Genomic DNA, 15,599 nt, shown 5'->3' on the forward strand with positions numbered 1-15,599 from the left:
AAAATGCTGTCCCTCTTCAGTCTTCTTTTTTAGTAACTCAATCATGCTTCATCTTGGCATGGAACTCCTCAGGGACCTCATGATTTTTATGGATACCTGCTGTAATAACAAGTCCTGCTTAAATATACACATACACATATATAATCAAACACAAGCAGTCCTCTAATAAAATATATTAGATGTTTCCAATTCAGTGTTCGTTACTTTTTTTTAATGCAATTTTTAATCTGTCCTGGGAGGTTGCAGGGCAACTAAAATTTTCAGAACACTCGAATAACCTGTCTCAGCACCGTTTTGATTGTGACTGATTTTCATAAAAGGTTTTATATGTTCTTGTCCTAAATTACAGATGCTGCTCTTACGTTGGCCGGAGGGGCAATGGTCCTCAGGCAATTTCTATCGGCAAGAACTGTGATAAATTTGGAATTGTTGTCCATGAGCTGGGACATGTGATAGGATTTTGGCATGAACACACAAGACCAGACAGAGACGATCATGTAACCATCATTAGAGAGAACATCCAGCCAGGTGAGACCATCCTAGTGCTGTGGTTTATGTTTTAAAACCTTGCTCTGTTATTTCCTTGTGACTTCCTTGGTCCTTATACAGTAGTTTTATGGGATTGCTTGGAAAGAGCAAAATATGTTGTTGTTAGTCGCGAAGTCGTGTCTGACCCATCGCGACCCCATGAACAACACTCCTCCAGGCCCTCCTGCCCTCCACCATCCCCCGGAGTCCACTTAAGCTCACGCCAACTGCTTCAGTGACTCCATCTAGCCACCTCATTCTCTGCCGTCCCCTCCTTCTTTTGTCCTGAATTGTTCCCAGCATTAGGCTCTTCTTCAGGGAGTCCTTCCTTCTCATTAGGTGGCCAAAGTATTTGAGTTTCATCTTCAGCATCTGGCCTTCTAAAGAGCAGTCAGGGTTGATCTCCTGACTGGTTTGATTGCCTTGTGGTCCAAGGGACTCGCAGGAGTCTTCTCCAGCACCACAATTCAAAGGCCTCAATCCTTTGGCACTCAGCCTTCCTTATGGTCCAGCTTTCACAGCCATACATTGCAACTGGGAAAACCATAGTTTTAATTTGTTGGCTGCAGTCCCCATCTGCGGTGATCTTGGAGCCCAGGAAAATGAAATCTGTCACTACCTCCATTCGTTCCGCATCTATTTGCCAGGAAGTGAGAGGACCGGATGCCATGATCTTAGTTTTCTTAATGTTGAGTTTCAAGCCAACTTCTGCACTCTCCTCCTTCACCTGCATCAATTTAGTTCCTCTGCACTTTCTGCCATGAGAGTGGTATCATCTGCATATCTGAGGTTGTTGATATATCTCCCAGCAGTCTTAATTCCAACTGGTGATTCATCCAGCCCCGCCTTTCTCATGATGTGCTCTGCATATAAGTTAATTTATATTGTTAATTTATATTATTCTATTGAAGTTTATTTATGTTGTGCCCTAAATAAATAAATAAATAAAAAATAGGCAGGGCGACAGTATGCAGCCTTGCCGAACTCCTTTCTCAATTTTGAGCCAATCAGTGATTCCGTGTCCAATTCTCACTGTTGCTTCTTGACCTGCATATAGGTTTCTCAAGAGACAAATAAGAAGGTCTGGTATTCCCATCTCTTTAAGAACTTGCCACAATTTGTTGTGATCCACACAATCAAAGGCTTTAGCGTAGTCAATGAAGCAGAAGTAGATGTTTTTCTGGAACTCCCTAGCTTTCTCCATGATTCAGCGTATGTTGGCAATTTGATCTCTAGTTCCTCTCCCTCTTCGAAATTCTGCCTGTACTTCTGGTAGTTCGCGGTCCACATGCTGCTGGAGCCTAGCTTGTAGGATTTTGAGCATAACTTTGCTAGCGTGTGAAATGAGTGCAATGGTGTGGTAGTTTGAACATTCTTTGGCATTGCCCTTCTTTGGGATCGGAATGTAAACTGACCTTTTCCAATCCTGTGGCCACTGTTGAGTTTTCCAAGTTTGCTGGCATATTGAGTGTAGCACTTGTACTACATCATCTTTTAAGATTTTGAATAGCTCAGCTGGAATACTGTCACCTCCACTAGCTTTGTTGCTGCTCGGACTTCCTAAGGCCCATTTGACTTCACATTCCAGGATGTCTGGCTCGAGGTCAGTGACTACCCCATCGTGGTTATCAGGGACGTTAAGCTCTTACTTGTATAGTTCTTCTGTGTAATCTTGCCACCTCTTCTTAATCTCTTCTGCCTCTGTTAGGTCCCTGCCAGTTTGGTCCTTTATCATGCCCATCTGTGCATGAAATCTTTATTTAGACTGAACTTTCATGAGGCATTTGCAATATGCAAACTATTTTATGTTAATGCAGTGATAAGTTATTAAAACCAGTGGATATTGCATGGCATTTCCTCAGTTTGAAGCTACTGCTTGGTGGCTCACATTTGTTTGGAGTTGTGGACCCGTAGAAGGGACATAGCTCTAGAGATGGAGACAGTGACTTGCTCTACCCACTTGGGTTACTGAAAACTAGAATCTTAAGCTCCATAAGATATTGGCTTTCATATAGATTTTGAATCCTGCAAACAGAAGGGCTTTCTGTCTTTTTTATTCTCCAAATCTTTTAAAATTCATAAGATGCAATAAGAAGGAACTGAAGAGCTTTTATTCTGGAAAGGAATCCCAGAATGAAACAGGGCAAGAGGCTGTTATCATCCATTTCCTTCTTTCTCTGCAGCCCTGGTTCTGCCTCCACCCCGCAATCTGCTCTAGGGTCATGAGATCCTCTGGAGTTAGCCTGTAGGAAAAGCCCAGGGTATAAAGAACCTACTATAGATATATTATTCTGTTTAGGTGTATAAATATTTATAGATTGTCTTTTAATCATAAGGCCCTCAACATAGTATATATAACAAATATGAAAACATTTTGAAGCTCAACAAAGATGAAAAGCAGACCACTAAAATTTCCTAAAATTGTCTTTCCTTAAAATCCAAATCACTAAGTAGAACAGGGATATGTTTACAACCTCTTGGAACTAAAAAGTGAAGGAACTAATCTCACTTAGGGAATTCCATAATTGGGGTGCTACCCCAGGGAAAGCCCTGATTCACTTTCTTACAGACTTACCTCTTTTGGTGGTGGAGCACAGAAAAGGGTCTCAGATGAGGACCATAAGGTATGAACATGTTCACATGGGAGGACATGGTCTTTCGGATATTCTGGTCCCAAACCATTTAGAGTTGAATAGGCAAGAACTAGCACTTTTAATTAAGCCTGTAAATAGTTTGGAAGCCAGTGCAGTAGGGCCAGTGTAGTATGGACTATAAAGCACATAACAAAAAGCGATCTTGCTGCTGTATTTTGCACGAGCTTCAGTTTCTGAACACCTTCCAAGTGAAGCCACACATAGAGCACACTGCAATAGTTTAAACAGGAAGTGACTAAGGATACATAAATATTGCTAGATCAATATTCTCCAGAAAGGGGCATCAGCCGAAGGTCAGTGAAAGCATTTCTGGCCACAACTGTGACTGGAGCATGCAGGGACATCTTTGATCGAGTGCAGCACCATCCAAAACAGGTTGTATTTCCTACATAAACCCATTAAAGTTGACCATTAAGATTTGTCGGGAATGAGCCTCAAGTTGTCAGTCCGCATTCAAGCACAGGGAATGGTTTAGGAGGATTTCTATAGTCTCCTTGGCATCATTGGAAAAAGAGAGAGCTGAGTATTATCAGCATAGTGAGGAAAACAGACCCAACCCCCCTGAATGACCTCTCCCAGTAGCTTCATGTAGGTGGCAAATAGTGAAAGGGGAGAAAAATAGAGCCCTAAGGAACTTAATAGGGCAATGGCCAAAGGGCCAGCAACAATCCTCCAGCACTGCCCTTTGGGAACATTTGGCCAATTGGGACCAGAGCCATGGCAAAGCATCCTCTCCATGTTCCACGCTAATGAAACATCCCAGAAAGATACCATTCAAATGGTACCCAATGCCACATTTGTAGAAGAAAATGGGAAATGAAACTAGGTGAATTCATGACTGTAGAGATGCAGTGTGAAAAAGGGTGGCTGAAGGGAGAAACATGCATATGCTATTACAGAAATTGAGTTCACACACACTGATTTCAGATGATGAAGCTTTTTGACAATCAGTATAATGTTCAATAAATTATAATAATGTGAGTGTAATAAAGAGTTACAAAGTAAGTTCTTAGTAGCATCACAAAAATTCTTATTTTTGTTTCCACAGCAGTAGAGAATCTAGCAAGCCATTAAGCAAGTATATAAAACAAATGTCTCAGGGAATTACAGAAAACAGTATATTAGCAGACTAGTTTCCTCCATGTTGCATCCTCCTTATTCAATATAACTTTTTGCATGTTAAGATGGAAGTTCATATGATGGTTACAACAATAATTCCATTCATAAGGAAAGGCTGCATATTTAGAAATGTTTACATTAAAAAACAAATACTGTGTAGAAATTCTTGACTTGGTCAGTACTGAATTTCAATAACCAAAGAAAGGATGGTGGAGGAGAGGTTGTCAGAGTACAAACAGGCAAACTATAAACATACAGTTTGTTGCTGAGGGACATAGCACTAAGCCCTCCAAAACCACTAAAGTATTTTCTGCCAAATGTACCATAACAGTTTTATCTCTCTATTTCCTTCTGTCCATCCATCCATCCAGTGTGTATTACTTTACTGCAGCCAAAGAAAATGAGTCTATTCCTACCCTGCTGCACAGAGTAAGTTGAGCATAGGATGCAGTCCTGTTGACCCAGACTCTCTTCCCCTGGCCCTAGCCACAGGAGTTAGCCCTATCCTCTGGAGCTTAGGTTTAGGCCCCACATAGTGCTGGAATTTCATGCCATAGACTTTGACAAGGTGGTGAGGAGGTAGGGAATGTCAGCAGACCAGTTAATTATATCTTCTTCAGATTAAGGTATTAGATAATATTTAGCCAATGCACAAGTAGAGTCTGGGATATCTGCTTTCTTTTTTCCTTTTCCTTCTCTCTGTCTCTTGTTGTTTAGGACACACTTTCATGAGATCTTACTTATGAATTACAGGTCAGGAGTACAACTTTTTGAAGATGGAGCCTGGAGAAGTGAATTCTCTGGGAGAGCCATATGATTTTGACAGCATTATGCACTATGCCAGGAACACCTTCTCAAGGTTGGAGTCTCAGGTTATACCTTTTGACTTTTAATTCTATTCTTCAGTTCGTCAATGTGAATATTCTATAGATAAAGTTTGGATGCAAGAAATTGACAAAAGAGCTTTATAATATTGTGGTTTCTCAATGAAGAGCCAGTAACTGTCAGATTGTCCCCTGTAGACTCATCTGGTTATTTCAGACATAGTCTCACTTACAATTGATCATGCTTAAACCATGATCAATTTTGTTCCTTGTTTTCTCAAAATGTTTTTCTATAGTATTCAAAATTCTCCTGCTATGACTCAGTGAGTAACCTGGGAACTTCCTGTGCTAAGGTTGCCAGATCATTTTCTTCAAAGGAGTTAGCCATATTTTGACTATGGCAGGAGCAAAGTTCAATTAAAAGCTTCTTAGAATGCTAGCAGTAGAGGTCTGTCAGAAACCCTTCTTAATAAAATGTTATTCCAGGCTATTATAAAGCAGTTGGCCAATAACAAAAACAATGCAGGATGTTTCCAGACATTTTATATTGGAAAATCTGTAACTTATGAAGGCAGCTTCTCAATTGCAAATGACACCAATATGATCATTTTTTAATTACAGTGAAAGATCTGGATTTGTTGATATATGCAGGTCTTTAGTATATGATCATTTGATATATTGAATGTATAGTGATAAGCTTCCTCCTCCTTCTGCCTTCCTTGAATGTTCTTTACATGTTGAGTTTTTGCTTTGTTTATATGGTATTAATATGTGTCAATGAGAAATCCACCACAGTTCAGGACACTGCCTCTGTTTGTTAAACAAATGATACAAATAAGAGTTCTAAGATAAGCAGACAAATAACTGCTTAGAATAAGATATGCTAGTTGCTGATTAAAATACCATCACTAAGCATAAATCTGTCTCGCAGCCATTAAACAGTTGAGGAAATGATTGGTCACAAAAACATACTGTAGTTCCTCAAAAGGAAAAGAAGCATTTTGAACTTGATTTTCATGGACTAATTAATGATAGTAAAATAGGTAGTTCTCCTATGGGTTATCTTGTTCTTGATAAGCAAGTGTCATTAAAATGATCTGCATAATATCAGTTTGCACTGAGTTGTTGGCCATTTGCTAAGATATGGAGACCTGAGCAGAACAGTTTGCTATTGACAACCATACCACAATAATTGAGCAGACTATTCAAACAAGCCACCCACGGGTATGTGAAGTTTTCAGTTACACTGGCTGCTTTTTGTTTCAGATCTCAGCTTGGCCAAATGGATTGTAATATACATAAATAAAAGTTTTATTTCGTATATTCAAGGATAGTTTGATATGAAAATTGATTGGGTTTTCTTGGTTTCTTTATTTATTTAGGGGCATGTTTCTGGATACCATACTTCCTTCCCGAGATGATAATGGGATCCGACCAGCCATAGGTCAGCGCACACGATTAAGCAAGGGAGATATTGCACAAGCAAGAAAGCTGTATAGATGTCCAGGTACCACATCATAAAATAAACACACCGTGACGCAAGTTTGTTTGCATAACTAGTAACTGATATTTCTGAATAAACCACTTTCTTAACTATTTCCCTTCAGGCCAGTGGCACACAGTTTAAATGGGAGGTCATAAACATTCCTAAGTGTGATACCTCTGGAACAATAGGCATTTAGATATGAATGCCTAATTTAGGTATGAGTCTGAATATACTGTCTCATATAGCAGTTGGAGTTGGGGAAATCATGACTCATTCTATCATTACTTTTAAGCCAGAGCAATGTTTAGATAGGTGATGGCTTTGTTTAACATATTTGCAGTGGAATCCAGCTACCCTGCAAAATAGTTGCCCTGGATACTGGTTTGTTTAAAAATAATGAAACTCTGTATTCAGGAAGTATATCTGATCAGGATATCTACTGCAGAGGGTTTTGAACCTTGGTCCCTTGGTTTGAAATTTTGCTTCTTTAGTCAGTGCCAGGCTCTTGTAGATGAACTGTTCCCTGGTTCCATGAAACTTCTGCAGGATCTTACTTTCTCCTGCCTTCCTTAAGTAAATGAGTGGTTGCCATTCACCTAGACTTCCACGTGCTGTTCATAGCCCTTACCTCTACAACAGAAAGTATCTCTTATGTGATGCTGCTGGAACTTCTTACACCTATCAGGTCTTGAAAGGGCACCAGTTAGGGAAGGAAGGTAAAATTGCCCCCCCACACACACACACATACATCAGTCATTTATATCTTTGCCTAATTATCTATGGTTGTTGTTATAAACAGTGCACAGAACCTAAGTGTGATGTGGGATTGCCAAAGACACAAATCATGCTGAAAGAACCTACTCAGTTGTTATAGGAAATAAAAACTATGTTATAATTGATACTGAGGTGTGCTTGTTCTTATGGTGTATATATATATATTGGAGGCAGTAATTAGTTTTTTACGGCATTTTCATTTATTTATAAGCAATGAAAGTTACTATTAATGGGCTCTAGCATATAAAGTTTGTTAATAGTAAGCCATTTTATAGATCTATTCACAAAGAATATGTACATTGCAATTGTTGGCAGTAGAATCATGGACAGAAATCCTCATTATTTTCTTTCCCTGGAATGTAGCTAACTACATTATGAACCACTGAACCACTGCAGTGAACTGTGCTTTTTTAAACTGCAAATGCCAAATTATTGCCCAGTCAAAAGCAGAACTTGAAATTTGTGAAGGGTAACATCAAATTTATATTACAAATGGTTCATTGCACTTCTTTTATAAGTAGCTTGTGTTTTATAAGTTGCCTTAGCTAGCCATAATTTGTGTTCCAGAAGGTGGCAGTGCTTTTAGGCAGTTTAAGGAAATGGTGTCATTAAACTGATTCAGCTTATTCAGTTAAGTGAGTTGATAAAAAGTCTATTAACAAATTATTACAATAGGACAAAAATACTGCTCTAATAATCCTTTCCTGCATACAGTTTGGGCTGAAGGAATTAGGCCGTCATGGGGAACCATGACTTGTTTAAGAACTGATTTTCCTCTGGCATGCAAAGGAGGGGAAAAGAACATGCAACTGAAACTTTGCAGGTTCATTTGAGAAGCATGAAAACCATGGTTTTCTGTTATGTCTGAGCTAGGCATATAAGGGATGGCTGAGTAATTCTGTCAAAGCTTATTTTATAGATTTATACAATCTGCACATCCTGAGCCATATGGCAAGCCAAGATACAGTTGCATTCTGAAATCTGTAGGCTTTCCAACGTAGCATATCGCAAAGAAAATGAGCACAAAAATACACATTAGGAAAATATGCACAAAGTTTGTATATTTGAGAAATGTGCACAAAACAGCATTTCAGCAATTTAAAGAACTTAGAAAAACATATACATATAAAATAATGCACAAAACCTGCATACATTAGTGTCTACATTATGAAAATGGATGTCAAAAAAGCAAACATGTATTTATGGTTATTAAAATAGAATCACAAGCTTCTGTAGAAACAGAACAGAATGAGGTTGACCTCAAAAAGATGAGAATTCAACAAGACCAAAGTTGACAGAGCTGTTCATCAGGGCATAAAATTTTATAATATTTTGACAATTTCCAGAAAGTAGCCTTGTTAGCCTGCTGCAGTGCAAGCAACAGAGTCTTGTTGCAACTTAAAGATGAGCAAATTTATTCTTGCATAAATTTGTACTACATGTACTGAGCAACCTGAAACTCTCCATTATGATCCATACATCTGGTAGAAAGTTTGAAAGTCCATGAGAGCTTTTGCCAGAATGAATTTGCTTGTCTTTAAGGTGCCACAAGTATCTTCATTGTTTATACTGTTTTGAGTTTTCTTAAATTAAACATTTATAGAACATTTTCCATGACAAAGTGCAGAACAAGAAGAATTTGCTTAGTTCAAATATGATATATTTGCTATTTTCTGTGCAGCGTGGGAAAAGTGAGTACAAAAATATTGTGATGGTCTGGTTTGCTGCATCTGTATATAGAATTCAGACACTGGAGTCCTGCGGCCAATTACACCTTTGTGACATGCAAAAAGGTCAACACATGTAATTGCCAAATGCAAAAACCTGCATATGGTTTATACACTTTTTCTATTCAGGTATACTATCTCTGTAGAAAATGGGTAAAACTGAAGCAGCACAAATATGATAAAATGAAAAATAAAGACCATCAAGATGAAAGGATTATGGAACTAAAATGGTGTAATTGTAGTACTGCCTATTTTTGCAGAGTATCTTGATGGTAATGGGTAAATCTGTTTGAACTAATCTCATTAAAACCAGTGGGGCATTTGTTGGCATATGGTACCAGTTAATGTAGTGGGATCATAGCCAGTCTTTAGTGAACATAAGAAATACAGGCAGTTCCCAGTTTATGAACATCCAAGTTATGAACAATCCATACTTTAGAAAGAACTACCCAAAAGCCCATTAATTAAAAAAACCAAACACTTCAGGAAATCATTACTATAGAAACAGAGGAAGTGTAAGCAATGGGCAAATTCTACTCTTTTCCTTTTGGACATTATGAGTATTTTGGAGAAATTTCTGGAAAGCAAAATCAGCATTTGTACTCAGCATTCAGTATCTGGGAGAACTTTTTTTCCCCATGTTGGTCTCACTTAGAAGCTAAAGAGACCACGAAAACACAGACAGGGAACAGCTGACAGAGCCTGTAATAAAAGTATTTGCATATATTATTGTTTGCTTGGCTTGGGAAGCTTCCAAGTGCTTGGTCAGGCAAGCTCTGGGGCTGAACAGCTTCTTTTCCTCCCAAAACAAAGAAGCCGCACTGGGCTTGCCTGCCAGTCTCCCTTTAGGCACGTCTGTTAAGTTATATATGCTAATAATCAGCTTAAATTCAAAAGTACATTGAGTACAGAACTTGGGGCAGAACACTTCTGTTGCATGTTGGGAAGGTTCTGTGGTGGAACAACCATGACATCCAAAGTCCTACCAACTTGCTGTGACCAGGGCAATAGTTTGGGGAACTCTTCCCCCCACTTCCCTCTTTTCCTGTTCCATCAACATTGGTGAGCAGAAATTAACTATTCTATTTCCTGGGCTGGTGCAGTTGAAGGTCTTGTTTTGAGTGTTGGGGGAACACATGGTTTTGGATTCTGTGGCTCAAAAGCTGCTCTAATGTAACTCTGTCCCATTTGATTTGACCCTTAGTGCTGGTAAACATTGGTGGTGGTACAACAACAGTGGGATAGCTTTCCACCAGCATAATGTGTGTGCCATCTGCTACCAAGTGAATGGCACTTAGGCTATTTCTTGTGACCTGTATGAACAGCTTTTGGCAGAGTGTAGGCCTGCAGTCTGCATTTGGAGTAATATAATATTCAGTTTTCATTGCAGCTGAGCATTTCAGCCTAAGCAAATTCATATTCCAAAATGTATAAACATTATTGGTTCTTCTTCTATAGTTGTATTATGTTTTTTGTTTTGTTTGTTTCATATTTGCAGCATACATTTTCCTTGAAAAGTCCTTTAAACTTTAAGCCAATCTTCAGCACAGCTTTAATTCCACAGTAGTCAGCACTGGAGAAAGCCATGATACCAATCTCTGCAGTTTAGTGGAGTTACTGATGATTGCAGTGTTAAAAATAAACTGCTGATAATTAGCAGTGGTGTTTACTCTGAAGCTGTCTAGTTCTGAATAAATTATTCAATACATAACTAATCTTTGATTAGATAATCATGTGATATATACTTGATGGGGACATGGAAAAGGAAACGTTTTAGGCTAAGACTGTACTTGTTTCTCCACAGATTATATATATTTAAACTGTAAATGCTGATACCTCAGTCAGAATCAAAACAACTGTTTGGCTGCTCAAACTGCCCACCAATTCGTCAGTGGGTGGCCATCAGTACATCACAATACTAATTCCCAACTCCAAAACTTGTACCAATGCCAGTTTCACAAACACTTTCTCACCAGTATAATTTTCCTTTCCGTAAGAAAACTACAAAGAAAAACAACCTTTATGCTCCTTAATAAAACAAAATGAACATGATACTAGAATTCCTACACAGAAGCATCATTCACAAACTTAGATATATGTGAGATACCATGCCATACCTAAGTAGTGAAATATATGTTGATTAATAAGAGTGCAAAACTATTGGTTCTGTCCTTGCTGTTCAGAAACCCCTGGACTCAGAGGCATGCAAACATCCTGTCTGGGCCGAGAAGAACAGTGGAGGTAATATTTGCCTCCCCATCCTTGTGGTCTGCATTTTCCCTAGATGGACTTTTTGCCCAGCTAGCAAAAGCATTTTGGAGATGAAGGGAAATTTGCTGGAGAGATTTTAGGACATTTCATATCTGGACCTCTCTTCTGTCTCTCCCCTCCAAGACCACAAAAACACTTCCCCCTCCACATGAGCATGTATTCCTTACCTTGGACAGTCAGCTGGCACAGTTATTTCCATCTCAGCTGTGAGACGAAGGTAATCAGAGCTCTGATCTCCAGCTGGGAATCCAAAATATCCTATAGTATGATGTGATGCTCCCTAGGAATCGTAGGATTGTTCCCCAAAAGAATCAGTTACCAACCGCTGTATGTACAGAAACTAAGATCCACACCATGCAGCTGCTAACTGCATAAAAGAAAAAGTGGAAAAAAGCATTTCTTTTTACTTTCTAAAACATAAAGACATAAAACAACATTGTGTTAATTTTTAGCAATCCCCCAGATACATCTACAGTAGAACTAAAATGTTATGTAAAATCAGTATGTACAATTAGTACTGTTCTAAGCATCAAAAGTCTAGTTTACAAAGCCAGATAGTTATACTAAGTGTTTAAGCTATCTCCAGGAGCTAATCAATGAAGTAGTGAAAAAAAACTGTTTAGCCCTAGAGCTGGCATAATTAATTTTTATCCAATTAGTACCATTGGCGAGAGAATGAAGGGGAAAACAATCTTCATGGAGGAGAGAAAAAAGGTAATAGAACTGAAACTCAGTGGGCAGGGGAAAATGGGTATTTTGCTTCTTGTTTTTCTGCATATTATCTATGTGTAAGAAAAATGAGATTAACATGGAACTTTTCTGTCTGATTGTCAGCAATGACATTTTAAGGGCAGTTGTAATTTGTTACTTTGATTTTGAATAAGGCAAAAGTATATGGGATTATTTTTGCCACAACAAATTGTACATGCCAACCTTTTAAAAGTTACAGTAGGTCCTCTGCATCTGCTGTCGCAGTTAATGTGGTTTCATTTAACCGAGGTTGATCCTCCATATTCGTGGTGCTTAGTGCAGGGCCCCCACAAAAGTGGAAAAACCACAAATATCTCTAGGAAAAACCATGAATATTTCTAGAGTCTTCGTGCCCAGCGAGAGACAGAACATGTGAGTGAGGCTGGTTAGTATCAAGACAAAGTGCATGTCGTCCCCAAACAGAGTCCCTTGAGATATACACAGTTTTTCCATGTTGCAGGGGTCCTTCACCCCTAACCCCCATGAATGTGGAGGGTTGACTGCACAGTATATGCTATTCACTACTATCCAAGATTTCACGTATCAGCGGGGGGTGGGGGGTTAGAACCTCCCCCCTGAAGATACAGGGATCCTACTGTAGTTCTTTGCATAAAAACTCATCATTTGCCTCTATTAATTCTCTCTCTGTGGCTAATGCATTGTAGTAAAGAAGAAACACCCTCACTTTGTAGCTCATCAGGCAACCCTCCCATGTCTTTCAGCATGTGGTGAAACACTGCAAGAGTCTACAGGCAACTTTTCATCTCCAGGATTTCCAAATGGCTACCCTTCATACACACACTGCATTTGGAGAATTTCAGTTACTCCTGGAGAGAAGGTATTTTGCACTAATTTCCAAGTGTCAGTCTTTTGCTCCCTCAGAAAAATAAAACATTATTTTGTTGGTCATTCATGTTTCTCCTGATTTTGTGCAATTTTAATAAAACAATCACATTTCACTTTGATTTAAACCTCCACCTTAGTGCATGTTTGAAAGGCTTTAAGAGTGGGTTAATGGGCTAAAGCCTTGGATCTGTGCAGTCATCTGTTTGGCTTTATCTCCTGTTTGTATACCAGATCCATTTGCCATATGTGAAAATGGGTCCATGATGTAAGTCTTCTGAGGTTTCACATTGAACAACCCATAAAAATGGATGACTGTGTTGCCAACTTAAAAAAAATGTCATTTTTATATAAAAATGCATTTACTGTTAAATTTCTCAATTGTTATAGAGTAATTGCTGTAGAAAATAATCCCAAATACGTATTGCATTGAATTGCTTTTTTCCAGAATGTACTGTGGGCTTTCCTGTACTACAGTGAAAATGTGTGATTCATTATTCTTCATGAGGCAGCATTGCTATTAGTGAATTTGCTAACATAACCATTAATTTCTCAATTGTGCTGACAAATGTTCATTGATTGTTTACCTCTGGAGACTTGCAGCCATCCTGTCCTCTTGCACTGTTGATCTCTCTTGCCTCCTGTTCTTTCATGTCTGCTGAATTGCACAACGGAAGCTGAAATAAATAAATGTTTATTTCATACCACAACTAGTATAATGCTCTGGTCCTGTGTTACTATAGCTATGAAAAAGTGCACTGGTACTGAAGAATTTTAGTATAATGTGAAATCTAGTGCAGAGTTACTGCATCTCCTATTTAAATGGGACCTGTTCATTGTTCCGATTAGCCATGCTGCTTGTTGTTCCCCTTTCCATATCACAATGGAAGGAAATGTAACCAACACACTTTGCCTGCCTTCAATTTTCTCAGAAAGACAAAATGGTTTGTAGTTAGGATGAAAGAATATTACTATAGTAATATAGACAGTTATGCTTTTGTGATAAGATTTAAGAGTAAATTTTACTAAAGCAGATTCAGAAATACTGGCAATTGAGTTTTGAAAATAACCAATTCTACCTTCAGAGACTGAAGCTGGCCACATAATTTGATTAAACAAGTTATCAGTACATATCTCCTGTTTACAGTAAAAATAAGTATGACTCAGAATTTCTACATTTTCCAAGTGTATCAGTTTTTTAGTAAAAAAAAGGTGCTTCTGTCCATTGATTTCAATGGTCTTTGAGCATGCTAACTTCTCTGTTGGATTTTTCAAGTAGCAGGAAATCCTGCACACTGCAGGAGTGCTTGAATCACATTTTCTTCAGCTTAACTGCACAAATTGCAGCCTATTTATTTTCTTAAATATTCAGGTTCCAGTATAAACAAAATATTCCATGAACAAATTGTATCAGTCACCATGATTATGGGAGGAAAATTACACATGCCCACTGGAACCAGTGGCCACTGGTACCTAAACTGTCTGGCCTTGCAACCAGCATTTGGGTTATTGTAGAGGTCAAGAAGCAGGTCTGCAAAGCTGCAAATCTAGCTTGCTTCTATACTGCAAAGGCATGAATTAGCCAGGGGAAGTACTAAAGATCTGTGTTACTCATGAGGGCCAGATCATGTTTTGCAAGGCATAGGCTGAAAGAAGTGATCTATTTGAGTGCTTTCAAGAATATACTGTCAAAATAATTTGTAAAGATACTTTTGCTATCTCAGCTCTTTAGATCTTTCAATCAATTTGGGTTATATTCTTGAAAATGAACATGATATTATAAGGCTGGAAGATTTAGTTGCGAATCTCCTACATGCATGCACTGTGTTTCATCTAGTTCAATAAACAATGGCAAGTAAAACAAGTGCTGAAGTCAATGTATAGTACAGCATTTAGGAAACTGTCAAATAAAAAATTATGTACTTGCTTAAAATTTATGGAACTCAGTTTAGGGCTATTCATACTTTGAGTGCATATCAACTTCTGAGTGCATGTCAACTTCTTTTCATTATTGGCAAAGTCCAAAATAAAATCAAAGTGTTTGCAAAATGTGCATATGATGTACACTCACACACTACTTAATGAAAATGTAAGCCTGTCATTTACATTCCAGGTGGATGGATGCATTTGTCACTTTGTCACTCCTTAAGTTCTGGGTCTAGTTGTTTTCCTGCTGCCCAGGTAGGCAGTCAGGAATGCTTTAAAGGAAGAAAAAACTCGATGAGGAGTGGTCCTGGTTCCCTCTACTGTATTTTCAGCAAGCCCCTCTGAAACAATTCTGTAGGGGCTCACATGGTTGGGAAGGGGCAGCAGTTGGGGTACCTTGCATAGGAAAATGAGGGTGCAGTTACAGAATTATTGGAAACTCTATTTCACTTCCAGAATGATCTGCACTCAGCTGCCTGAGTTTGATGTTAGAGGAAACAATGATGCTTAATGATGTTTTTTTTTTTTAAGTATTCAGGAGAAATGCTGGCAGATTTCCATTATTCTAAGGTTCTGTCAAATAAAATAAATAAATAACTATCATTTATTAATGGGCAAACTCCCCTCAAAATAAGAGGTAAAACTAAAAACCTAGCTTGATGCTCCAAAGTATCATTTATGCTAGCAAACAGGAAGG

At 38.5% G+C, this 15,599-nt stretch overlaps 1 protein-coding gene across 1 annotated transcript in view; it reads left to right on the top strand.

Annotated features, from left to right (window-relative positions):
• Positions 1–15,599, top strand: part of TLL1 (tolloid like 1) — a 123,150-nt gene that overhangs the window by 79,668 nt on the left and 27,883 nt on the right. Inside the window, exons 6-9 of the mRNA XM_044430797.1 lie at positions 350–528; positions 5,055–5,160; positions 6,508–6,632; positions 12,856–12,971. Coding sequence (XP_044286732.1) covers positions 350–528; positions 5,055–5,160; positions 6,508–6,632; positions 12,856–12,971 — 526 coding nt within the window. The remainder of the gene's footprint in view (positions 1–349; positions 529–5,054; positions 5,161–6,507; positions 6,633–12,855; positions 12,972–15,599) is intronic.

Source organism: Varanus komodoensis, unplaced genomic scaffold (genome assembly GCF_004798865.1).
Source record: "Varanus komodoensis strain SLA01 unplaced genomic scaffold, ASM479886v1 scaffold21, whole genome shotgun sequence".
NCBI lineage: Eukaryota > Metazoa > Chordata > Lepidosauria > Squamata > Varanidae > Varanus > Varanus komodoensis.